Source organism: Piliocolobus tephrosceles, chromosome 3 (genome assembly GCF_002776525.5).
Source record: "Piliocolobus tephrosceles isolate RC106 chromosome 3, ASM277652v3, whole genome shotgun sequence".
NCBI lineage: Eukaryota > Metazoa > Chordata > Mammalia > Primates > Cercopithecidae > Piliocolobus > Piliocolobus tephrosceles.
The window spans coordinates 61,707,961-61,735,507 of record NC_045436.1 but is presented as its reverse complement, the minus strand read 5'-3'; the positions used below and the strand labels follow the sequence as shown (position 1 = coordinate 61,735,507).

At 36.6% G+C, this 27,547-nt stretch overlaps 1 protein-coding gene across 1 annotated transcript in view; it reads left to right on the top strand.

Annotated features, from left to right (window-relative positions):
• The window catches only part of INTU (inturned planar cell polarity protein), a 90,681-nt gene extending 63,699 nt beyond the window's left edge, over window positions 1-26,982 (top strand). The window contains exons 9-16 of the mRNA XM_023217614.3: window positions 8,256-8,309; window positions 12,784-12,846; window positions 14,164-14,385; window positions 15,042-15,524; window positions 17,114-17,211; window positions 21,155-21,344; window positions 24,164-24,321; window positions 26,539-26,982. Of these exons, the coding sequence (XP_023073382.2) occupies window positions 8,256-8,309; window positions 12,784-12,846; window positions 14,164-14,385; window positions 15,042-15,524; window positions 17,114-17,211; window positions 21,155-21,344; window positions 24,164-24,321; window positions 26,539-26,650 (1,380 nt within the window). The 3' untranslated portion in view covers window positions 26,651-26,982. The remainder of the gene's footprint in view (window positions 1-8,255; window positions 8,310-12,783; window positions 12,847-14,163; window positions 14,386-15,041; window positions 15,525-17,113; window positions 17,212-21,154; window positions 21,345-24,163; window positions 24,322-26,538) is intronic.
• The last annotated feature ends 565 nt before the right edge of the window (window positions 26,983-27,547 follow it).

The following is a 27,547-nucleotide window of genomic DNA, read 5'->3' as shown; positions in this document are numbered from 1 at the left end:
GCCTCCCAAAGTGCTGGGATTACAGGCGTGAGCCACCGTGCCTGGCCCCCCTTTGTCTTTTTTAACTGCTGTTGCTTAGAAGTTTATTTTGTCTGAAATAAGAATAGCTACTCTTGCTCGCTTTTGGTGTCCATTTGCATGGAATATTTTTTTTCACCTCTTTACCTTGAGTTTGCGTGAGACCTTTATGTGTTAGGTGAGTCTTCTGAAGATAGCAGAAACATGGTTGGTGAATTCTTATCCATTCTGTATCTTTTCTTTTCCTTTCTTTTCTTTTTTCTTTTTCTTTTTTTTTTTTTTTATGAGACGGAGTCTTGCTCTGTCTCCCAGGCCAGAGTGCAGTGCATTCTGTATTTTTTAAATGGAACATTTAGGCTATGTACATTCAATGTTAGTATTGAGATGTGAGGTACTATTCTATTCATCATGCTATCTGTTGCCTGAATGCCTTCATTTTTTAAAATTTTGTTGTCATTATATAGGTCCTGTGAGATTTATGCTTTAAGCATGTTCTCCTTTAATGTACTTTGAGGATTTGTTTCAAGATTTAGAGCTAGTTTTTGCAATTCTTCTAGTGTTGGCTTGGTAGTGATGAGTTCTTTAAGCATTTGTTTGTCTGGAAAAGACTATATCTTTTCTTCATTTATGAAGCTTCATTTCACTGGATACAAAATTCTTGCCTGATAATGGTTTTGTTTAAAGCATCTAAAAATAGGACCCCAATCCCTTCTAGCTTTTTGTGTTTCTGCTGTTAATATGATAGGTTTTCCTTTATAGGTTACGTGATGCTTTTGTCTTACAGCTCTTAAGATTTTTCCTTTGTCTTGACTTTAGATAACTTGATCACTATGTGCCTAGGTGATGATCTTTTTGTGATGAATTTCGCAGGTGTTCTTTGAGCTTCGTGTATTTGGATATTTAGATCTCTAGCAAGGCTGGGGAAATTCTCCTCAATTAATTCCCTCAAATATGTTTTCCAAACTTTTAGATTTCTCTTCTTCCTCAGGAACACCAATTATTCTTAGGTTTGGACATTTAATATAGTCCCTTACTTCTTGGAGGCTTTGTTCATTTTTTTTTTTAATTCTTTTTTCTTTGTATTTGATGGATTGGGTTAATTCAAAAGCCTTGTCTTCAAGCTCTGAAGTTCTTTCTTCTGCTTGTTTGATTCTGTTATGAGAGTTTCCAGTATATTTTGTATTTCTCTTAAGTGTGTCCTTGATTTCCAAAAGTTGTGACCGTTTTTTATTTATGCTATCTGTTTCACTGAAGAATTTTCCTTTCATATCCCATATAATGTTTTTCATTTCTTTAAGTTGGACTTCATGTTTCTCTGGTGCCTCCTTGATTAGCTTAATATTTGACCTTCTGAATTCTTTTTCTGGCAATTCAGAGATTTAATCTTGGTTTAGATCCATTGCTGGTGAGCTTGTATGATCTTCTGAAGATGTTAAAAAAAAAAACCTTGTTTTCTCATATTACCAGAATTGTTTCTCTGGTTCCTTCTCATTTGAGTAGACTATGTCAGAGTGAAGATCTGGGATTCGTGGGCTGCTCTTCAGATTCTTTTGTCCCATGGGATGATCCCTTGATGTGGTGTTCTCCCCCTTCCCCTAGGAATGGAGCTTCCTGAGAGCTGAACTGTAGTGATGGTTTTTGCTCTTCTTGGTCTAGCCACCCAGCAGAGCTACCCGGCTCCAGGCTGGTACTGGGAAGTGTCTGCAAAGAGTCCTGTGATGTGATCCATCTTCAGGTCTTGCAGCCGTGGATATCAGCACCTGCTCCAATGCAGGTAGCAATGGAGTTAAGTGGACTCTGTAAGGTGTCCCTGGTTGTGTTTTTGTTTAGTGCACTGGTTTTATGTTGGCCTCCAGTCAGGAGGTGGCACTTTCAAGAGTGCATCAGCTGCAGTCATCTAGGGAGGATGTAAACTTGCCCTAGGGACACTTGGTTAAGTATTCAGGTTTCTCAGGCAGTGGGCAGAGCCATAGAGCTCCCAAGAGATTATGACCTTTGTCTTTGGCTACCAGGGAGGGTAGAGAAATACTACTAGGTGGAGACAGGGATAGGCCCCTGAGCTTGTTATTGTCTGAGCTTCAACTCTTCTTGGGCAGGGTTTGCCACAGCTGCTGTGGGGGATGGAGGTGCAGTTCCCGGTCCAATGAAGTTATATTCCTAGGGGGGGTTATCGCTGCCTCTGCTGAGTCATACAGGTCACCAGGGAAGTAGGGGAAAACTGGCAGTCACGGGCCTTACCCCTCTCCTACACAGCCTTCAGTCCTAAAGGCCAGTCTCACTCCCACCATGCCCCCTCAACAGCACCGACTCTATTTCTAGGCAGCCAGTGACCAGGGCTTAGAACTTGCCCCAGACCAGGAGCCTCCCCATTGAGAAAGCAAGCAGACTCACAGTTTTTCAGCATCTCAGGGAGCCTGCAGCGGTGATCCAGTTCCTTCAAAGGGTCTATGGATTTTCTCAGCTTTCCTGGTATGTTTCTGCCATAGTTCTTGGAGCAAAAGTTCACGATGTGAATGTCCACATGCAGCCCTGTCCATTTGAGCAAGAGCTGCAAACTAGTCTTGCCTCCTATCTGCCATCTTAATCCTATTCTCAACCATTTTTAAATTTTTTTGTATGTGTTCTTATTGTAGAGTTTTAAGAGGTCTTTGTATATTTTAGATAATGGTTCTTTATCAGATGTGTCTTTTTCAAATATTTTCTCCCAGTCTGTGGCTCATCTTATTCTATTGACATCGTATTTTGCAGAGCAATAGTTTTTAGTTTAATGAAGTCTAGCTTATTAGTTTCATGGATTGTGGTTTTGGTGTTGTATCTAAAAAGTTAGTGTCAGACCCAATGTCATCTAAATTTTCTCCCATGTTCTAGGAAGTTTATAGTTTAGCATTTTACATTTAGACATATGGTCCACTTAGAGTTAATTTTTGTGTAGGGTGTATGGTGTGTGTCTAGATTGATATTTTTTTATATGGGTGCCCAGTTGTTCTAGCACCATTTGTTGAAAAGACCATCTTTGCTTTTTACATTCTATTTGTTCCTTTGTCAAAGATCAGTTGACAGTATTTATGTGGGTGTATTTGTGGACTCTGTGTTCCATTGACGCATTTGTCTGTTCTTTCACCAATAATACGATGTCTTGATTACTGTAGGTTTACATTAAGTCTTAAAGTAGGATAGTATCAGTCCCAAGACTTTGTTCTTGTCATTCAATATTGTACTAGCTATTCTTGGTCTTTTGCTTCTCCATATAAACTTTAGAATACCTCGTTGGAATTTTGATTGGGATTGCATTGCATATATAGATCAAGTTGTGAAGAACTGACATCTTGACAATATTGAGTCTTCTATCCATGAACATGGAATATCTCTCCATTTGTTTAGTTCTCCTTGGATTTCATTTATCAGAGTATGGTAGTTTTCTTCATACAGATATTGTGTATACTTTGTTAAATTTATAACTAAGTATATTTTATTTTTGGGAATGCTAAGGTATGTGATATTGTGTTTTTAATTTCAAATTCCACTTATTCATTGCTGGTATATAGGAAAGCAATTGGCTTTTATGCTGGGTACAGTGACTCATGCCTGTAATCCCAGCGCTTTGGGAGGCTGAGATGGGCGGATCACTTGAGGTCAGGAGTTCAAGACCAGCCTGGCCAACATGGTGAAACCCCACCGCTACCAAAAAATACAAAATAAGCCAAGTGTGGTGGCACATGCCTGTAGGCCCAGCTACTCAGGAGGCTGAGGTGGGAGAATCACTTGAACTCCGGAGGCAGAGGTTCATTATATACTGATGCAGTATATAAGGTTAATATAGAACATTGTAATATATAAGATTGTGTCAATTCTTTCAAATTTTCTGTGTAAACAATCATGTCATCTATAAACAAAGACAGTTTTATTTCTTCCTTCCCAATCATTTATTTCATGTTCTTGCCTTATTGCATCAGCTAGACCTCCCAGTATGATGTTGAAAAGGAGTGGTGGTAGGGAACATCCTTTCCCCTTTCTGATCTTAGGAAGTATCTCATTTCTCACCATTAAGTATGAAGTTAACTAGGTTTTTTGTAGATATTCTTTATCAAGATGAAGTTTCCCTCTATTCCTAGTATACTAAGAGTTTTTATCATGAAGGGGTATCGGATTTTTTCAAATGCTTTTTCTGCATATGTTGATAGAATCATGTGATTTTTTTTTAAGCCCATTGATTTGATGGATTACATTAATTGGTTTTTGAATGTCAAACCTGCCTTGCATACCTGCGATAAATCTCCCTTGGCTGTGGTGTATATTTCTTATTAGACATTGTTGGATTCCCTCTGCTAATATTTTATTGGACGTTTTTGAATCTGTGTTCATGAAAGATACTGGTCTGTCTTTTTTTGTTTGTTTGTTTGCTCTTATAATGTCTTTGTCTAGTTTTAGTATTAGGGTAATGCTGACCTCATAGAATGAGTTAGGAAGTATTCCCTCTGCTTCTGTCTTCTGAAAGAAATTATAGAGAATTGGTATAATTTCTTACTTAAATGTTTGGTAGAATTCACCAGTCTACCCATCTGGGCCTGGTGCATTCTGCTTTTGCAAGTTGATTAAATCGTTATTGATTCAATTTCTTTAATAAGTATAGACCAATTTATAGTATCTATTTCTTCCGGTATCATTCAAGGAATTTTTCCATTCCATCTAGGTTATCAAATTTGTGAGCATGGGGTTGTTTACAGTATTCTTCTCCTATCCTTTTAATGTCCATGGACTCTGTACTAATGCCCCCACTTTCATTTTTGCTATTAGTAATTTGTGTCCTCTCTATTTTTATCTTAGTTAGGCTAGAGGCTTATACATTTTATTGATTTTTTTTTTCGAAGAACCAGCTTTTGGTTTCATTGATTTTTCTCTATGGCTTTCCTGTTTTCATTGTCATTGATTTCTCCTCTAATTTTTTATTATTTCTGCTCTTCTGCATATTTTAGATTTAATTTGCTTTTTGTTTTAGTTTCTTAAAATAGAAACGTAGATTATTGATTTTAGATCTCTCTTCTTTTTTAATATATGCATTTCATGCTATAAATTTCCCCCAAGCACCACTTTTGCTGCACCACATAAGTTTTGATAAGTTGTGATTTCATTTTTTTTAGTTCAAAATATTTTTAAGACCTTCACTTTATACTGAAACATTCGGAGACATGTAAATTATTAAACCTCACTGTTTTAGACCAATAAAGCCCTATCTGTTTAAATTGCCAATTACTTATTTAAGGCAGTATAGCACAGCAGTTTAATAGTCAAGATTCTCTACTCAGTGTATTTTAAATTTTCAGCTTGAACAGTAGTTATGTGAACTTAAGTTCTTTCTCCTTAATGGCTTCATTGAGATATTTCACATACCATAGAATTTTCCCATTTAAAATGTACAATCCAATATTTTTTAGTCTGTTCACAGAGCTGACTAACCATCACCACAGTCAATTTTAGAACATTTCACCATCTAATAAAGAAATTCCGTGACCATTAGTAGTTATTATTCACTTCTCTCTTTCCCCTCCCAATTTCTTCTTCTCCCTACCCCTCCAGCCCCAGGCAAGCATTTGCATAGTTTTCATTTCTGTAAGCTTATCTGTTCTAAATATATTTTTTAAATTTGACTCGTCTTATCTGTGATTGTAATTCCTTTGACCAACATTTCCTCATTCACCCTCTCCCCTAACTAACTAAGCCTTTGGTAATCACCATTCTGCTCTCCTGTGATATCAGCTTTTTTAGGTTCCACATATGAGTGAGATCAAGTGGTAGTTGTCTTTCTGTGCCTGGCTTACTTCATTTAACATAATGTCCTCTAGGTTCATCTGTATTGTCATAAATGACAGGATTTTGTTCTTTTTTATGGCTGAATAGTATTCCATTATGTATATATAGCACATTTTCTTTATCCATTCATCTGTTGATGAACACTTAGGTTGATTCCATTTCTCTTGAGATTTCTCATTGTAATAAAAATAGTAGGATTTATTGACTATGTATCTTCTCACAGAAAATATTAAGGAATTTAATGCCTTAAGAAATCTAGTTAAAGGCCAGGCATGGTGGCTTATGCCTGTAATCCCAGCACTTTGGGAGGCCGAAGCGGGTAGATCACCTGAGTTTGGGAGTTCGAGACCAGCCTGACCAACATGGAGAAACCCCGTCTCTACTAAAAATACAAAATAAGCTGGGCGTGGTGGTGAATGCCTATAATCCCAATTACATGGGAAGCTGAGGCAGGAGAATCACTTGAACCTGAGAGGCGGAGGTTGCGGTGAGCCGAGATCACACCATTTCACTCCAGCCTGGGCAACCAGAGTGAAACTACGTCCAAAAAAGAAATCTAGTTTAAAATGTGTGTGAGGCCAGTCACGGTGGCTCACACCTGTAATCCCAGCACTTTGGGAGGCTGAGGTGGGCGGATCACAAGGTCAGGAGATCGAGACCATCCTGGCTAACATGGCAAAACCCCGTCTCTACTGAAAATACAAAAAATTAGCCGGGCATGGTGGTGGGCGCTGTAGTCCCAGCTACTTGGGAGGCAGAGGCAGGAGAATGGCGTGAACCCAGGAGGCAGAGCTTGCAGTGAGCCAAGATTGCACCACTGGCACTCCAGCTTGGGCATCAGAGGGAGACTCCATCTCAAAAAAAAAAGAAAAATCGTGTGTAAGGTAACTTATGCCTGGCAATTTTAGGTAGAAATAGTTATTTTTGCTTGCTTATTTTTAAAAACAAACTAAATAGTTATTTTTAACTTGGAAAAGACTTATTTGTTCCAGGTTTATTATATGATGAGGTCTTACTTTAGTTTTTCTTCCCAGGTATTTGAGAATTTCCTCATTTTGGTTTTTTTTTTTTTTTTTTTTCCAATCATATTTTCCTAGGGTACAGTGAAATAATTAAAAGATATTTTTATATTTTCATTTAAGGAATATAAACAAGCATATATATTATAGTAATCTTGTACATTAATTAGCCTGTAGAGTTTAGTAGCAGGAATAGTAACTCATTGAACAGTTTCTGAGATCAAATACCACAAATCAGTAATTTTTTGTCCTGTGGTTTTTCACAAGACAGACTAATAGCCACAAAAAAAGGGAACCTGAAGTATTTGCTAGATGCAGAAAAATGTAGGTCACAAATGAGTAATAACTCATACTGTGTGAAAAGCATTGAAAGGCATGACTAATATTTCAAAAGCTTTTGTCATCTCAGTAAGACACAGTTAGTGTGTGAAACAGTCCTGCAGAGAGTGCCTTGGCCTTTAAAGAAAAAAAAAAAGATTCTCTGGGAGGTGGATTGCAGTGAGCTGAGATTGCACCACTGCACACCAGCCAGGGCGACAGAGCGAGCAAGATTCCATCTCAAAAAAAAAGGGGGGGGGGGTTCTTATTCACAAATAGCATGTATGCTATAAAATTCAATTGCCAATAGTTTTGATTTATATGTATATATTTGTATTACAGATTAAACTTCAGATTAAATTTATTCTGTTTTTAAATTTGGAATGCTTCAAAGAACAAAGGTGATACATGAAAGAGCTCAGGCAATTTCCATAGAAACAAAACCCAAATCCTAAGTAAGAGATTTTTTTTCTGATAACTCTCTGGGATAGTTGAACTGTGCCAGATTCCAGAGGAATACTTGCCTTTGTGTTTTAATCTAGGAATAAAGATTGACAACCCTTGAATGCAAAACATTGTGTCCAGGAGAAAGACAGGGAAGATGATATTTTTCAAGAATCCAACCGTTGAGTAATATACAAAAATGGAGAAACAAGAACAACTCAAAATAAGTTGGCTACCTTAAGACTGATTTTCATTTTCTTCTATGAAATCAAAAGGCTTAAATTAATTTCTAACTTAAAACTGGAAAGCAACTTTTGAAGCTCATAAATTTACTATGCATTGAATATATGCTGAAGACCATTTTGCAGTTATTGAGATTTAGTTGAAATATTTTACGTTAAATGAGTAAGTTGTTTTATGTTTGCAAAGCTTAAAAACAATATGTTAAATAAGTAAACTGTTTTATAATTGCAAAGCTTAAAAACATTATGTTCCATTTTGAGACATTTCCTAAGTAACACAAAGGAGAAAGATACTCAATTTTCAAGTAGTAATTAAGCACCTTTTATATGGCCATTACTAAAAAAGTAACTAATATGAGTCAAATTCTTATGTTACTCTTTTTTTTTTTTTTTTTTTTTAACATAGATGGAATTAGACATGGCATTAAGTGACTTGGAGGCTGCAGATTTTGCAGAACTGGTAAGAGAAGGAGTGGGTTTTACAAAAGGCTCAATGTTGAATTCTTATTTTGTATACCAGTCATTATTCTAAATATTTACCAAGTGGATATATAATAATCTTGAAATACACATTAGGCCTCTGTTTTGACTGTGACAAAATCCATTTTCTTGCCTTAGGATTTTCTACTCAGTTGAAATAGTTGTTATACAATGTATATTATGGGATTAAAAATGATTAATTATACTGGTGTCACTAAGAACTAAGTTTTTGAGGAAAATAAATATAAATGTAATACTGATTAAGTTAAATAAGAACCCTGTAGAGCTGTACTTAAATTGGAAGTCTCAATATGGTTTTTAATATTTTAATTATTGTATTTCCTAGCTATGTCCAATGAAAAGGCCTAGCAATAGTGACCATCGCAGTAACGATAAGTACCACTAATACCCAGGCCATGGTGTATAAATAACATTTCTCACCAAAAGGAACCAGGACTCCTCAAGAATTGGCTCATTCAAACTTGGGGCTGAAAATGTACAAGATAAGTCTGAGAACATCTTGTCATATCGGAAATTCAGAAGGCTTTCCAAAAATTAATAGCGTTATAGTAGAGTTCAAATTGTCATGAGACAACTTGAAGCTCAGGCTCCCTGTTGAACATCTATAAGGAAATACCTACAACAGATGGAAACACATCAGATATGTATAAGTTCATAAGTGCATAAAGATATTAAAAAAAAAAAAAAAGAAACTTGCTAGTCAACTTTGGAGAATATGAGGGCATCAACTTATTTTTGTGAAAACTGTTAAATGAAGAAAAATCAGACATTTATCCTGCCTTTCCTGTCTAAACCATATGTCAAGGTTACCAAACAGAGGTGAAGGAGAGCTTCTTTTTATGAAAGTAGTCTAACTGAAATGTCAAGAAAGACACAGAATTGGAATATCACCATTTTGCAGTCCCTCAATGAATTAATGGATGTAGGCAGTGGTCATCAATAGCTGTTAATATCACAAACAGAAAAGCAACAGATAATATGTTGTTCCTGATGGAAGCACACAGACCACCTATAAAATATGCTTGATGAGGCCTCAAGATCTAACTACTAATTTATAGGAAATACCATTGAAAAGGGGGCATGTTAAATGACCCCATTTGGGGAAGAGGGGTTGCAGTCAGCAAAATCCAGACTGGCAAATACTGCAGGACAGTTTCTTCTCCAAATAAATTAGAAAAGGGTGGTCTGAAGTTGGGGAGAAGGGAGAGAAGTTGAGAGAGAACTCAGTTACAAGACTGAATATTGGCCAGGCGCCGGTGGCTCAAGCCTGTAATCCCAGCACTTTGGGAGGCCGAGACGGGCGGATCACGAGGTCAGGAGATCGAGACCATCCTGGCTAACACGGTGAAACCCCGTCTCTACTAAAAATACAAAAACTAGCTGGGCGAGGTGGCGGGCACTTATAGTCTCAGCTACTCGGGAGGCTGAGGCAGGAGAATGGCGTAAACCCGGGAGGCGGAGCTTGCAGTGAGCTGAGACCTGGCCACTGCACTCCAGTCCGGGCGACAGAGCAAGACTCCGCCTCAAAAAAAAAAAAAAAAAAAAAAAAAAAGACTGAATATTATCAACCAAGTGTATATATGTCCTTTCTTAGATCCTAATTCAAACAAAGTTTTAAAAACATCTATGAGACAACGAATCTCATAGATGAGGCTGAATCTATTCATGAGTCTCATACATTCAAGGAAATGTAAGCACAAATGACTGGGTATTAGATGAAAATAATTCTTTATATTGTGATAATGGTATTATGATTATATGTATTTTTAAATTCCTTCTGTTTTATACATATATTCTGAAGTGTTTACAGATGAAATGATATAATATCTGGTATTGGTTTTGAAATAATTCAGCAGGAGGAAGGGAAGATGATGATACAGATGAAACAAGATGAGCCATGGACTGGTCATAGTTAAACCTGGGTGGTGATGGCTATACAGGAACTAATTATACAATTCCCTTTTTGTATACGCTAAAATTCTCAGTAATAAAAGTTCTTTTACAAAGTAAATGGGAAGTAAGGGAAGTAAAAGCCATGAAGTGTGGATTATTCTCAAGAAGATTGCCAGTGAAATTGGGAGGAGAATGTTAACTTGAAGGGGTAACTCAGTCTTAACAAACAGCCTAAACAAATGGAAGGGTGTTTTGTCTGTAAAAATAATAGAAATTTAGGCATGGTAAACTCTTATGGCTCATAATTTTTTGAGTAATGGAAAATGTTTAGATGGATATTAACCATTAGGAGCAGTTCAGAACTAAAGTATTAAAATATCTGATTTTTGGAACTTAAAAAATCTAATTCCTGCCTTTATAGAACACTATTTTAACGAGCAGTGGAATTAACAATATTTTCTATGGTTAAAAATAATCTATTGGGATTCCTAGATACAGTAAAAAAAAAAAAAAAAAAAAAAGAAAACCACAATTCATAAAAGAAAAAATGGATAAATTGAGAATGTAAAATGGTACAACTACTTTGGAAAACAGTTTGGCAATTTCTTAATAACCTAAACATATACCTACCATATAATTCAACCAGTCTGTTCCTATCTTTTTAAACCAAGAGAACTGAAAGCATATGTAATACAAAGACCTGTAATAAAGTTATTATTACAAAATAACTTTATTTGTAATAGCCGAAAAGTGGAAACAACTCAAATAACTTAACTGTCCATCAGCAGGTGTGAATACCAGAACAAATTCTGGTATATCCAGGAATGGACTACTACTCAGAAAAAAAGCTGGTTTAGGGAAGTGCTGAGGGAACTGTTCTACATTTTGATTTTGGTGGTGCTTACATAGCTATATGCATTTGTCAAAACTCACAGAATACTTCACATTGAATTTTGCCTTAATTTAAAAAATATGGAAATAAGGATCTATTCTGTACTTTTTGGTGAAATTAAAGATTTAATCCTAATGCTGTGTTTTCCTTAGTTTTTAAAAATTATTATTAAGGTATAATTTACATTCAGTAAATGTTTCTTTCCCCTTTATAGTCAACCCCTCTCTATACCCCCAACCTCTGGCAATCACTGATCTGTGTTCTGTCCCCATGATTTTGCCATTTTCAGGATGTCGTATAAAGTGAATCATCCTGCTCAACCTGGCTCTAATGCTGCTCTGGTTGCTCAGCACACCCCCCTTTCTCGTACCTGGGCATCCCTGCGCTGTTCAGCCCCATAGCTCCCAACTATTTGGTTCCTGCTCCATGGTCGGGCCTCTGACAGCCCCTTTGAATAAACCAGACACTCCACATGTGTCTTGAGAATTTAAATAAATAAATAATCATACAGTAGGTAATTTTTGTGTCTGGCTTTAACTTAGCATAATGGATTTAAGATTCATTCCTGCTACTGTGCAGGCAGTTCAGTCCTTAATATTGCTGAATAGTAGTATTCTGTCATATACATGTATCACAGTTTGTTTATCCATTCCCTGACTGAGGAATGGCTGTGTTATTTCCAGTTTTTAGTTTTCTTTAGGTTTCGTTGGGTTTTTTAAAAAGAAAAAAAGCTTATAAAAGTAATAGCTGTATATAGGGTGAAGCTCTAAGCATGGTTATTAAAAGCAAATACCTTCGCTTATCCCTTTCTCTCACTTCCATCCCCAGGTGTAACTGCTCTTATGGATTGGAATGTATCCTTCCAGACCTTTTTCCATATACATACATTCCCACACACAAACCAACACACATGTATATAGTTGGTGGGGATGCTATTTTTAACAAAAATCAGATGATAGTGTATATTTTGTTCTGCAGCTTGCATTCTTTGCTGAGCAGTGTATCCTGAAACCTTTTATGCCTGCTCATATAGATCAATCGTATTTTTTTAACATATGTGTGATATTCTGTGGTATATCTAGTTTTGCTGGCCGTTCCTCCATTGTTGAATATCATGTTATCTCTGATTTTTCCATATTACAAATAATCCAACTGTTAACTTTTTATATAAAAATCATGATTCCACTGCTTGAGTATTCCTGTAGATTTCTAGAAGTAGAATTATTCAAAGGGTATGTATACTTAATTTTTTTTACATACCGCTCAGTAGGTTGCAAATAGGTTGCATCAATTAGTGCTTTCAAAAATAGCATATGGTAATATTGGATACTGTAGATGATGTAGAGTAAAAGTTTTTTGTCCTAAGAAGATATGTTGTAAGAAATCCCTCATAGAGTAACAGATTTTATGTTCTTAATGTCTCTAATCAAGCATCTTAAAAGAATAAAAAATAAGGTTGTTCTCAGTGAAATAAACATATACATATTATATTTCATCCTGATACTCTGGTATATTGATTTCTAAAGATGACACTATGAAAAGTTTAGTTACTAAAGAATATAATTTTCATTTTAACTATTATAGCTTAATTGGAATTTTTATCACAAAAAAATAAAAATATAAAATCCACTATGAATTTTTCCCCCAGTCTGAGGATTACTATGACATGAGGCGGCTGTATACAATTTTGGGGTCTTCTCTATTTTACAAGGTAAGTTGAAGCTGGAAGTCTAAATGTCCAGCGTTGTATAAACAGACCTAAATTGTCAAAAATTTTACAAACATGAAAAATACATTTATCTCTTTTCTTTTAAATGTAGGTACCATAAGATTAAGATCTTTCTCACTTTAGAGACAGGGTCTCGCTCTGCCACCTAGGCTAGAACACAGGGTACAATCATAGCTCACTGCAACATCCAATTTCTGGGCTTAAGCAATTCCCAGGCTCAAGCAATCCTCCTGCCTTGGCCTCCCAAAGTGCTGGGATTACAGGCGTGAGCTACCATGCCTGACCAGATTAAGACCTTAAAACAAGATTTGCATCTACATATTTGTAAATATAATAAATATTTATGGTTTCATTGCATTCTAAAGCATTTATAAAGTATTTACAAATGTGCACAGGAGAAACAATACTCAAAGGACCAAGTTTGTAAGAGAGAAGAACAATATTTTTCTGGATTTCCTTTTGAAAGAGTGTATTTTTTATCCTGTGTTGAAAAGTTGGCTGGGCACAGTGGCTGACACCCGTAATTCCATCACTTTGGGGGACCGAGGCAGGTGGATCACCAGAGGTCAGGAGTTCGAGATCAACATGTCTAACATGGTGAAACCTCATCTCTACTAAAAATCCAAAAAAAATTACCTGGGAATGGTGGTGCGTGCCTATAATCCCAGCTACTCAGGAGGCTGAGGCAGGAGAATGGCATGAACCCGGGAAGCAGAAGCTGCAGTGAGCTGAGTTCACGCCACTGCACTCCAGCCTGGGTGACAGGGTGAGATTCTGTCTCAAAAAAAAGAAAAGTAACCTACATCTTTTAAATAAGTCTTATATAACATTTAGTTCATGTTCATGTAAAGCAAATAAAGCATCAAATGAATTTAAGTACTTTTATTTTTAAAAAAGGATTTTTAAACACAATGTAAAACACATCTAACAAAGAAGCAATAGGGAAGGATGCACAGTGAAAAGTCTCTGTCATGACCCCTGCTTCTTGACTTTCCATTATCAGAATTCAGTTCTTTTCTAATTTTGCCAAATACTGAAGCTATACTGTGCAGAGGTGATCTTGCTTTGTGCTTAAGTCTGCCTGTTGGTAGACCTTAAGTTATCATTTGAGCTCTACTTTGACCTCAAGAAAAAAAAAAAAAAGAACAAGAAAACATCTACTATATATTCATTTACACCATTTGAAACTAGAATATTCTAAACCAAGTGAAGAAGTGTTTATAAAACTCTTAGAAATATATTATGGGACTATTGCTTTATATCACTGGTAGACTTTTGCTCTTTGTGGTTAAATTCAAGGGTTATTTGATATGCAATCATTTACCCAAGGATGATCTTATTGATATTGCCGTATACTGTCGCCACTATTGCCTGCTGCCTTTAGCAGCAAAACAAAGAATTGGTCAGTTGATAATATGGAGAGAAGTGTTTCCTCAGTATCACCTCCGACCTTTGGCAGACTCAAGCGCTGAAGTCTTTCCGGAACCTGAAGGAAGATATTTTCTGCTAGTTGTTGGCTTGGTAAGTTTACCTCAGCTTCTTTCTTGGGATTTTTCTTCTTTTCTTTTCCTTTTTTCTTTTCAGCTGGGATTGAGGGATGTAGTGGTAGGTAGGTATCTATTGACTGTCTAAATAAACAAACATGCTCATGTAAAATTATTAGTTTGTCTAATACCAGTATTCAAGGAAATGTTACATGCCTTTTTTGCATCCATTTAATACTCGTGGACAAATATTAATAAAATCTAAGAAAAGATTGTAGCAGGTTTCTAAAGTCTTTTGTTCCCCTTTCTATAGTGGTTTTTTCCATTGGCTTGTTTTGGAGATGGAGGGAGGCATGAAAAGAATATAGAATCAAAAATAGAATAAATGTGCAATTGCAGATGAAAGGACTTCCAGTAACTGAGGCTCTTGACAGCTATCTTACTGAATTCCGTGTCTCAAAAGAAGTGGTTTGATGGTATATCAAGATAAGGCAGTGTAAGATTGTTTTCAGCTGGGATCAAGAAGCATTGATAATAACCAAAAAGGAAAGATGAGGGAAGAATTTTTAATAATCATCACATGATTATGCCATATGCCTCTATATCTTCGATATTTATAAATTTATACATGCACATTTTATGTAAATATTTTCATGGTAGCTAAACCTACATTTGTCATTTTTTTCCCTATAGAAACATTATATGCTATGTGTACTCTTAGAAGCTGGAGGTTGCGCATCCAAAGCTATTGGGAGTCCTGGACCAGACTGTATATATGTGGATCAGGTCAAAACAACTCTTCACCAGCTGAATGGAGTAGATTCTCGCATAGATGAACGGCTAGCATCTTCTCCAACCCCCTGTTTGTCTTGTGCTGATTGGTTCCTTACTGGATCACGTGAAAAAACAGATAGCTTGACCACTTCCCCTATTCTCAGTAGGCTACAAGGTACTTCCAAAGTAGCAACTTCTCCAACATGCAGAAGAACCCTTTTTGGTGACTATTCCTTAAAGACACGTAAGCCCAGTCCTTCCCGTAGCAGTGGAGGATCTGACAATGGTTGTGAAGGTGGAGAAGATGATGGCTTTAGCCCCCATACTACACCGGATGCAGTACGGAAGCAAAGAGAATCTCAGGGCTCTGATGGTTTAGAAGAAAGGGGGACCTTGCTTAAGGTGTGTACTCATTCAAGTGTGTACATTCTGGGAGCTAAGTTGTCTCTCCAGTCCTTGTTTTATAATTGCAGGACAGTTTTTTTAGTGGCATACCATTCTTCATTTGACATGGTGGTTATTTCAGTCACTGCTGGCAAACCAATGATTTTGAACCAAAAAGAAAAAGAAATATCAGGCCACGCATGGCAGATTGCTAGAGGCCAGGAGTTCGAGACCAGCCTGGCCAACGTGGCAAAACCCAGCCTCTAATAAAATTACAAAAAAATTGCCAGGCATGGTGGTGCACACCTGTGATCCCAGATACATCGGGAGGCTGAGGCACAAGAATTGCTTAAACCCAGGAGGCAGAGGTTGCAATGAGCTGAGATTGTGCCACTGCATGATTTGTCACTCCAGCCTGGGTGACAGAGTGAGACTCTGTCTCAAAAAAAAAAAAAGAGAGAGAGAGAGAAATGTCAAGTAATAAGACAAGAGTTCCTTGACATCCATATCTGTTTAACAGTACTTAGAAATAGGAAAGCTTTAATTTCAATTTCCGTGTTCATCTCTTTCCTATTTGCAATGACAGCAGAGAGCATCCAAGCCGTGGGGCCTGTTGGGGGCTGATCTGACTAAATAGCCAATGAAATGTTCAGCAAAGAGAATCAGAACCATAAATGTGTGTATGTGAGTGTGTGTATGTGTCTGCGTGTGTGTGTATTATCCTATTTTTATAGATTTTAAAATCTGAGCCTTTGTAATACTTAAAGATTTTAAAGTTGACTCTAAAGAGGATGTTCATTTTTCAGATCATTTTTCCTGATTCTTTCCCATGAAAATACCATAAAATATCCAAATGATTATCAAAACATTCATCCTGGGAGGCTTTGTACTTATTCTAGTGATGCTGTCATCTTTCAAAACACTTTTGAAACTTGTCATTTGGATGGATGGAGGTGATACCAGATGAGGAGTCTGAGAAGGAGCACAAATAAAATATGAGATGCTAGTAGCATGGCATAAATAACCAGATGCAATCTCCTCATACCAAACAATAGAATACTTTTGGACCCCTAAGTGGGGTGTATTTGGAAGTACTCACATCAGTACCATACCTGTTATCCCAGTTGATGAAATTGGTAGGAAATAGTCTAAAAGGATATGGACAGACTAAAGAATTACCAAGCCATGAATAGCTCCTAAGAGAAACTGAGTTAACCTTTAAGATTCAGCCATTCAACAAATAGTGATTGAATACCTACTAAGTGCCAAGGGCCATACTACACAAAGGAGACACAGAGGTAAGACACAGCCCCTGACTTTGAGGAGTGCAGAGTCTAGGGAGGGAGACAAGTATGCGTACATACAAACTTGGTAATGGCTCTGGTAGGAGGTTTTCAGGGAACACCATCATGCCCTCCCAGGACATGACCCTGGGATCCCTGTCAGCCACGGATAAGCCAAGAGGTACAAGTTAGCATCAAAAATATTTAAAAGAAGCATTGCAAGTGGTAAGTACTTCTCTTAGAAGGATGTTTAATTTTTAAATTGTTTCTGCTATATGATTCCAATCTTAGATATAAACCAATCTACTTAACTGTATTTTTCAGGTCACTAAAAAGAAGTCTACTCTTCCAAATCCATTTCATTTGGGAAACTTGAAAAAGGACCTTCCAGAAAAAGAATTAGAAATATATAATACAGTGAAGTAAGAAACTTTCTTATTCTTGTTCACTTAAACTCTTTCAGGAAGTTTTACAGTGAGAAAGTACAATTCTATAACATGTATTTTACTCAACAAATGTAATTCTGATATATCTTACATATTAAAGGTAAGATCTGTGGTATTTCTTTAATATTTCATTACACATTTAGGAAAATTACCATATTAGTATTATAAGAGAGAAAAAACACACAAAGTAATATTTCCTTTTTTTTTTTTTTTTTTTTTTGAGACGAAGTCTTGCTCTGTCGCCCAGGCTCGAGTGCAGTGGCACGATCTCGGCTCACTGCAACCTCCACCTCCTGGGTTTCCGCCATTTCTCCTGCCTCAGTCTCCCGAGTAGCTGGGACTACAGGTGCCCGCCACCTCGCCTGGCTAATTTTTTGTATCTTTAGTAGAGACAGAGTTTCACCGTGTTAGCCAGGATGGTCTCAATCTCCTGACCTTGTGATCCACCCGCCTCAGCCTCCCAAAGTGCTGGGACTGCAGGCGTGAGCCACCACGCCCGGCCACAAAGTAATATTTCAAAATGTGAAAGTCCCCCTTTATCTCTCCACAGATAACCTCCCTTTTGTATATTTAATATAATTTTTAAATTAGAGTTTACTATTTTTTGGAGTATTCGGTGGATGCAGTGGTGTGCTGTCCAGTTATACCTTAGCTCAGGGTATTCCTTCCCAACACTTGAGAATGGTGGCTGCTAATGCCTCACAGATCCCCTAGCCTTGTCACTCCCCTGGCTGTGTCCTACATGGAAACTTGTTGACTCAGCTAAAGTTACACTCCTCCCTGGGAGGAGCCCACTTCTAATGACTAATAAATAAGTGAGTACAAAGGCTTGGCCCCTTGCCTAAATTGAAGACAACTCTGAAAGGCCAGCCAAGCTTCACAGTACCCAGTAGTATCGGCTGAGACTTGTTGCCACTGCAGGGCAGTTCATCTTCTCCCTCTGCTCAGTTCTTCTGAGTCACTCCACCCCATAGCTGTTTTTCCCAAGAGTACTTCCTAATAAGTTTCCTCCCGGTATATCTCACTCTCAGAGTTTGGGAACCAGGGAACTGGTCCCTTAACACTCTTTAGAAAGTAGGTATAATTTCAAACTTGCATCGAGTAGGGAATTCTGAGGTAAAAGAAACTGAGTGAGGAGAAAATGTTTAGCAACTTAAACTGTCTGTAATTATTATAATATGAAATGTTATATATTCACTTCTTATGCACTTATGTGGTGACACGCAGGTCCGCCTGTGCCTTGGCAGGCATTTATGACATCATGTGTGGGATCAACTGGTATAATAAACTCAATTGCATACTTTTATTTGAACAACTAGACACATACTAATAGAATTCACACACACACACACACACACACACACACACACACACACAGTACAGAGCTACCACATTCTTAACTACTGAAACACTTTGCAATAAGTTCAAATGTATGTGTTACAAAGTTGTTAGGAAATTCTTTTTTTCTTAAGACAAAAAGTAACTTGTCTACATAAAATAATATATCAGAAATCTGATGCGTTAAAATTTAGCATTTAATGCCTCCAAATATAAATGTTTAATTTTTTGATAGTTAAACATGATTTTAAGACAAATAAATTGGAACCAAACCTTTTATGGAACCCAAAAGTACCAAACTCTAGTCTTCCATTTAACAAAAACTATTGCTCGGAAATTTTATTAACTCCATATCAGAATTTTTAAAATATGTATGTTATATTGGCATTGTCTCTAGTAAAAGGAGACTCTTTTTCTCAAGTTCAATGTTGTAAACATAAATTCACATGTGGTGTAAATCATAGGCTCTCCTATTTTAAAAGGTGCCAAAGACGTGTGTTTATTCTCATTACTGACATGCAAAGGTGTTTTTATACAATGCAGTTCATTTTAAAAGCATGATATAAAACAGGATGTAATATATTATTCTAACCTATATGCACCTATCTTTGTAAAATAAAATATATATAATATATTGAAAATAACATTTACAAAACATCTCATTCAGTAACTAAGTCCTACCCATTCTGCATTCCAGTAGTTCTTGAATCCATTCACCCCTCTATTGACACTGCCCTAGTTTAGGCTCCCATTTTCTTTCACCTGGTTTTATTGCAACAGCTTCCCAACTCCTGGCCTACCCTAAACCCATTCTCTATTGCAGGAGTGACCTTTCTGAAGACTAAATCTGATTTTATCTGCTTTTTTGTATAAATCTTTTATCTTCCTACTGGGTAATTGCTTATTTGGTGATTTTTTAAACTTTTAGTTAATATATACTGAGTGAGTTTATGGTTTCAAGAGCTAAACCTGCTTATTGTATTGTGGTTTACTTTTTAGAGAACAATGTAAAAGATAACAAAAATGTTAATTCTGACCCCCCCCCAAAAGAAACTTCTTTTGTAAAGAATAATGTTGTAAGTTATTTTGTAAAGAATAATTTTTGTTCTGTACTTTTTTTAACCTGAAGATCTCCAGATTAAAATGTATGTTTTAAATTATTTTCCTTTTAAAATAATCATAATTCTTTTCATCTTATTTAAGTTTTTATTTCTGGAAAGGTGGTCAGCCACTAATTGTTAATGAGCCAGCTACCCTTGTGGAAAAGTGAAAGAAGAAGTTATAAATTATTTCCTTCCCTCCCTATCCCTGGTCTCAAAAGAGTTCCAAGGCCATAAATCAATGATAAGAAGTTTATTTGGATCATGCTGCCTGATTAACTGTTTAACAATAATTTAATCTGCATGGATGAGCTAGGCAGTATCTAGGCTAAGAGCTGAAATATGCCTTTTTCTTGTCTCTATGCTATGGCTGGAAAAAAAAAAATCAACTGATGATATTTTTTAGTATAGACAGCCTTTTACCATAGAAGGATTAAAATGGGGCAGCTTGAGTATTTGAGATGCAGGAGGGGAACTGCTGTAATCAGAAGTCAGCCCTGGAGAGGAAAAAGCATGGTTTTACAGAACAAGCTTCAGAGTCAGCTAAAATCTGCCATTAGGCTATGCGACCTCTCAAGCACGTTAATCCAAGTCCTCTGACCATTGATTTTCTCATGGCTAAAATTAGGATAGTAATGGAAGTTACCTTGCAATATCATTATGAGAATTAAGACTAAGGTATTTTAAAACACCTACCCTGGTATATAGAGGGCATTCACTATACGTTAACTATTATTATTATTTCATTGTTGCTATTACTATTGTTCTTTTGCTTATCTTACTACCGGTAGAAATTAACAGTATTTATAGGTTCTGCTGGCCTGTTTGAGACTAAACCAGGGAGGAAAGATGGGGAAGAAAGTAAAAAATGAGTAAGAGAACATAGGAAAGAAAGAAGATAGTAATAATGAGAAGTGGTAGAATACTACCACGAATTGTCATGGTATTATAGAATATTAATCAAATTTTTCAAGTTGTAATAATAATTTGATTTTTCTTCAGGAACATAAGTTTGACTATCATGGTAAAATACTTTAATGCTACTAACTTAAATGTGTTTAGTTTGTTGGAAGGTATTTTCATATGTGGTCTACCCTAGAGTGATATCTTGTTTATGGCTTATAGCTATCTGGTTCAGACATGAGCTGAATTATTTAATACCAACCATGGAAAAAGAGGCAGTTAGCCAATTTGGGTTGTTTAGCAAAGGAGTGATTAAGTTACTTGCAAATGAATTGATATTTACTTATCCTTGCATAACATGTAGTATTTGCCTCCATTAAGGGAGTGAATAACCCTAGCTTGTACTTCAGTTAAGGATGAAGAGGGAATTAAATGTTTAGCCCAGTTTCCCATCCCTAATTATACTACTAATATTATATTGTAGATAAAAGCTTGTAAGAAGTCTACTAAATTCGAAATGAACCAATATTTTAAAATTTACTAAAATTTCTTTTTTCTTCTCATTTTTTCTTTTTAAGACTGACATCTGGTCCTGAGAACACACTTTTCCATTATGTTGCCTTAGAAACAGTGCAAGGAATCTTTATTACTCCTACCCTTGAAGAGGTGGCGCAGCTAAGTGGCTCTATCCACCCTCAGCTAATAAAGAATTTCCATCAGTGTTGTCTTTCCATTCGTGCAGTTTTCCAACAGACATTGGTTGAAGAGGTAGGGCATTGCTATAAATACAGTTTTCCGCCAGTTTAATTTCCAGATCTCTAAGAATTCTGTTCTCTAATCAATATGCCCTACATTGTTTTCATGTAATTAAGTTTTTTTAAATAGTCACTCAATCTAACTTGGGTGCCAAAACATTTGTACTCACAGTACTTCAAGGTTTTATTTCATACTGAATTTGATGTCTTAGGTTACTATTTCAGGAAATGGTAGACCTGTGTTTTCTACAGCAAAGCACAATACAGTCATGTGTAATGTAAATTAACCTTCCACATTTCATATCTGTGACTCAACCATTACTTGGGTAATAATATCTACCAATTGGTTCCTAAAATAACTTTGATAATTCTTTAAGTATTTAGCCAACAGTATAAGGTATTTTGGAATATAATGGGTTAAGGCAGGGGTCCCCAACCCCTGGGCCACATACCAGTAGCTGTCTGTGGCCTATTAGGAACCAGGCTGCACAGCAGGAGGTGAGTGGCGCGCCAGGAAGTCTTACCGCCTGAGTTCTGCCTCCTGTCAGATCAGCAGTGCGTAGGAGTGCAAACCCTATCATTGTGAACTGTGCATGTGAGGGATCTAGGCTGTACACTTATGCGAATCTAATGCCTGACGATCCGAGGTAGAACAGTTTCATCTTGAAACGATCCCTCCCCCAGAAATTGGTCTCCGATGCCAAAAAGATTGGGGACCGCTGGGTTAAGATATAGCTATAGACACAAGACTAATGCAAATTTTTTGGCCTTTGGTTGGTCGATTGCTTGCTTGCTTTTCTATCCAGGATGAAGTTTCATTGAATGTTGTCATCTGTTGAATAAATAATAATGCTGTATACAATTACAATATCAGATCGTTTAAATGGCTGGAAAAGATAGGTGTTGATTTCTTGAAAAGGATAAAACACACAGAGGTTTACTTGTGACATTATACAGCCAAAAAACCTCTCTGAAAATGATTGTAATGTATATAGCAATACATGTGTTAAGGATGCCAAATTTGTGAAGAACTTGGGTTTAAAAGTGGAAGAACATTGGACAAGGAATAAGGAATCCCGGACTGAACCTCACCTCCTCCTGTGTCCTTAGCTATGAAGCTAGTGGGATAGATTTTATCTTCTCTCCAGGCTCGTTCAGCAGTAAAATTCTATGTCTTATAGGATTTTTTCTTTGAGTCCTCAGAAATTGTTATTCTGTAGAAATACTGTGTTTGACCATATATTCCTATATGCTTTGGATTCTTATGCTCCTATTTTCCTTTTTAACATAACATAAATGTTATAAAGGAATATTTCATTTACTTATTTGATAATATTTAGTAATATAAATTAGTTTTCCCTATCTTATTTAAACATTGAGGTACCTACTCTGCACCAGACACTATTCTAGGAGCTTGGGATACAACAGTGGACAAAACAAAGTCCCTTCCTTCATGAAGCCTATTTTCTAATGGAGGAAAGAAAAGAATTAAAAAATAGTATGCTAAGAAGAACCAGTGTCAAGCAAAATAATAGAACATGGTAAGGATGAGAGGTGGGAGTGACTATTTTGAAAGGTCTTTCTGATCATGTCAAGTGATACTTGAACAGAGACCTGAATGAAGTGAGGGAGCAAGCCATGTGGCTCTCTCGGGGCAGAGCTTCCTGCAAGGGGAACAGCAAATGCAAAGCGGCAGAGCATTACTGCCTGAGCTCCGCCTCCTGTAAGGTCAGCTGCCGCATTAGATTCTTATAGGAGTGCAAACCCTACTGTGAACTGTCTATGCAAGGGATCTAGGTTGCCCAGTACTTATGCGGTTCTAATGCCTGATGATCTGAGGTGGAACAGTTTCATCCCGAAATCATCCCCTAGGGGCTGGAAGAGTGCTGGAGCAGACTGAGAAGAGAGTGGAGGAAGAGATCACAAAGGTAGCAGGGCCAGCTTATGCATGGCCAGATAGACTATGATAAGGACTTTGGGCTTTGTTCTGAAAGAGCTCATACATTCTTGAACAGTTCTGCCCAAAGAAGGGACATGATCCATAATTTTTTTTAAAGAATCACTCAGGCTACTGTGGGTAGAACAGGAAACAGAATAGCAAGGGTGGAGGCAGGGACCAGTTAGGAGGCTTTCAAAATTCTGAAAGCAAGAAATGATTACAGCTTCTGGATTCTGGATATATTTTGGAGGGCAAACCAAAAAAATTTGTTGAAGGATTAGATAAAAGCTATGAAGGAAAGAAAAGGATCAAGAATCACTCCACTGTTTGGCCTGAAACTTATAAGAAGTCTTTATAGTCCAAATGAGTCATTGTTTTGCTAATGCTTGTAATCAGTATGAAATTTAGAGATTATGGGTCAAAGGAAGACAAAATGCTGCTTTAAATATATATTTTTTCAATTTATTAGAATTATCTGTTCATTTAGAACATATTTATTAAGCACCTGCTATGAACCAGGCACTGCTGGTTTTAAAACACACAAAGAAGATTGTATATTGTCTGTGCCCTGGGAAAAAAAGTTTATAATTTTCTGTCTTCCACTGTGGAAGACAGGTCTATAAACTGCTAATATAATATAATGCACATACTAATAACATAGGGCTGTGAACAAAGTGTTCCCTAGAAAAGTCAAGGGACACTTTATCCATGAAGCCTTCTTTAGGATATGGTATTTAAATATTGAGGAAGAGTAGAAATTCTCCTGCAGATAAGAAGAACGTCATTGCAGGCACTTAAGTATTTGCATCAGCCAATTCAAATTAATCTGTGAAAACATTTTAAACGAACACTAGTAATACCAGTTAATACTAACAATACTTATTAATTTACAGAAAAGGCAAGGACTAAATAGTGGAGACCGTTCAGATTCCGCAAAGTCGGTGTCTTCTCTTAACCCTGTTAAAGAACATGGTGTGTTGTTTGAATGTTCACCTGGAAACTGGACTGATCAGAAAAAAGCACCACCAGTTATGGCCTACTGGGTAGTAGGGTAAGTGGGAATAAAAGTATTTGAAAGTAAAGTGTCAGAAAAGTGATAAAGGAGATTAACATTTTAAAATGTAGACATGGAATTTTTAATCTAGCTATAATATTTTAATATATTTTATAGTATTTGCTAAGTATCTCCTTTAAATCCCTCCCAAGTACTTTTCTATTAAAAATTACCTTACAAAATTAAATTTTAGTAATACACTGAAAGAATAATTCCAGTTTTTCTCCTCTTCCCTGTTTCCCCTGCTTCGTTCATTTCTTCCCCCTCTCTCCTTTCTTTCCCTCTTTCCATCCTCTCCCTTTTCTTCCCTTCCCCTCTCTTTGCCCTGTGCCACAAGACCATGCCCAATCAGGACCCTGTCCACCTTTGTTTCCATCTCCTGTCTTCCCTCCTCTTCCATCCGCTGTGCACCAGCTGCATGAGTACCAATCAAATCTTGTTTCTGCTGTTCCTTCTGCGTGGGATATTCTATCCCTTGACCTTTGCACTTCTGGATCCTTGATATTCAGACCAGTGCTAACAGGTAGGTCATCTCGTCAGAGAGGATCCATGATCTCTTTCCCTCACCAAAGTGGCTACTCAGTTATTCTCTATATCACTCTTTTATTGTTTATTTTCTTGTCCTTCTCCACTTCCCACCTTCATTACAATGTCAGCTTCATGAGGTCAGGAATTGTATCTGTCTTGTCCACCACTGGCACCTGCAACAGTACCTGGCACATAATATAGTCACTTGATAAATATGTGATGGTTGAGCAGGTGAGACTGTGCCTGGCAAAATGTGTAACTGGTAGTGGGGTTGGTGGGCGGTGGGCGGTATGGCAAACACAGAGACATAGTCATTGCCTCTAAGGGCCTTATATCTAGCAAAAGAATTATGAAATATGCTCAAATATCTATATATTTATATATCTATATTATATAGATATAGAGAGAAATCCTATATATGTGTGTGTTGTATATACATATATGTAAAATGAATTAGGTGATACAACCAAATGCTATAGGAATTCTGAGGAGGGGGCAAAATCTAATGAACAAAGACCCAAACAATGGAAATTATACAGCACAGCAGTGAGCAGACTGGTTTGCCAGGATGGTAGAGGAATGACATATACAAAGATTAAGTGAAAGATCAAGTTGGGAACCTAAGTTAGGACCACTGAGGAAGGTTCTTTGAGTTGGAGTAAAGGTTGGTGGAGGAAAGGGCACAGAATTAGTTGGGAGTAGGGGTACTGGACATGTACCAGGTAGTATTAAGCTGTATGACAGATACTTTACAGACATTATCCAAAGCAGAAATTCCCATATGCTGGTCCATGGGATTTAGAATCACCTGAATCACTTGTTAAAATCTGAGATGCCTGGGCCCCAGATCTACTAAGTCAAAATCTATGAGAGTGGGAATCTGTATTTTTAGTAAGCTCCCTTGTGATTATCATATGAACGAGGCTTGGGAATATCAGTGTAAGCTTAATTCCATGTAGTTGTACTACTGGAAGATTAAACTGGAAGCAGCCAATGGAATGATGTGCACATGAGAGAGACTAGAAATGAGAAGACCAGTTAGGCACACATGTAGCTGTTCAGTGGAGTGTTAACTACGTTCATGACTATAGAAATAGAAAGAATCAAAAGGTATTGAATTATGATAATGCAGATTTATGCAGAACAGAAATTTAAGAAAATCAGACAGAATTATCTCCAGTTTAAATAGATCAATTTATATAAATCAGTATTGATTAGATTCAAATTTTAACTCTTTAAGAAAATCAAATAAAATTTCAATGTTAATTCCAATTCAGTTGTTTGCCAAAAAAAGCTACCATATATTTAATGCTTTAATAAAAATTAAACATTAGAAAGTAAAGAGCAATAAAATATTTAATAACTATTGTGCCTATGATGCTAGTGCTATTGTCTTTATTGTAATAACTAGATTTACTATTTAAAAACTTAGTGGTATCATAATACATATTGATAAAATAGGATTATTACACTCCAGAGCAATAAAAACTAATTGTCCTAAGGCATATATTATTTATTTAGAAATAAATCTAGCTGCTTTCTCCCTAGTATAGATTTAGATTCGTGGATTTTAAATTTACTACTGATACTTTCAGAAACAAAAATTAAATTAATTGGACAGAGTTTTTGTTGTTGTTGTTGTTGTTGTTTTAATTTCTGAAATGAGTGTGTTCTTTTCTTCTGCAGGAGACTTTTTCTTCATCCAAAACCTCAAGAACTTTATGTCTGTTTTCATGACTCAGTCACAGAAATTGCCATTGAAATAGCTTTTAAATTGTTCTTTGGGTTAACCTTGTAGCCGTGCTTTCTTGATGTGTAGAAATACGTGCATAGAGGATTAAACACTGTCAGAATTGCTGAAATCAATACACAGAGATAAAATTTAGCTTCTTTTTACTTTTCAATATTGAACATAATATTGTTAAATATTGAGCTGAAATGCTGTTGGATTTGATACATTAAATCTTAATGTAATATTGTAAGACTTTTGAGAATATACTTTATCAAAATATGAAAGAAGGGATTGTTAACTTATTGCTATTTTGATATATAATGTTAATTTATTGACTAGTTTGAAATAATGTGAAGTTTTTTTAATATAAGATTAATATAGGAAATTACTCTTGAAAACTATCCAATTTGTTGTTTGTTTTTCTCAAAATTCATACTGATATCTGGTGAAACAATTTTGATTGGGAGGAGGTGACCAGGTGCTGTAGCTAAGTAGTGCTATGACCATGAGCAAGTTTTTGTACCTCTCTAAGCTCAGAGTTTTCATGTAAAATGAGATGACTGCATTGAGGTTTCAAAAGTCCCTCTTTAGTAAAATGTGCTTTTATTTTATTTTAGTTTTAGTTCTGGGGTACATGTGCAGGATGTTCAGGTTTGTTACATAGGTAAACATATGCCATGGCGGTTTGCTCCACCTATCAACCTGTCACCTAGCTATTAAGCCTAGCATGCATTAGCTATTTTCCCTAATACTCTCCCTACCCCTACAACAGGCCCTGGTGTGTGTTGTTCCCCTCCCTTTGTCCATGTGTTCTCATGGTCAGCTCCCACTTATAAGTGAGAACCTACATTGTTTGGTTTTCTGTCCCTGCATTAGTTTGCTGAGGATCATGGCTTCCAGCTTCATCCATGTCCCTGCAAAGGACATGATCTCATTCCCATTTGTGGCTGCATAGTATTCTAT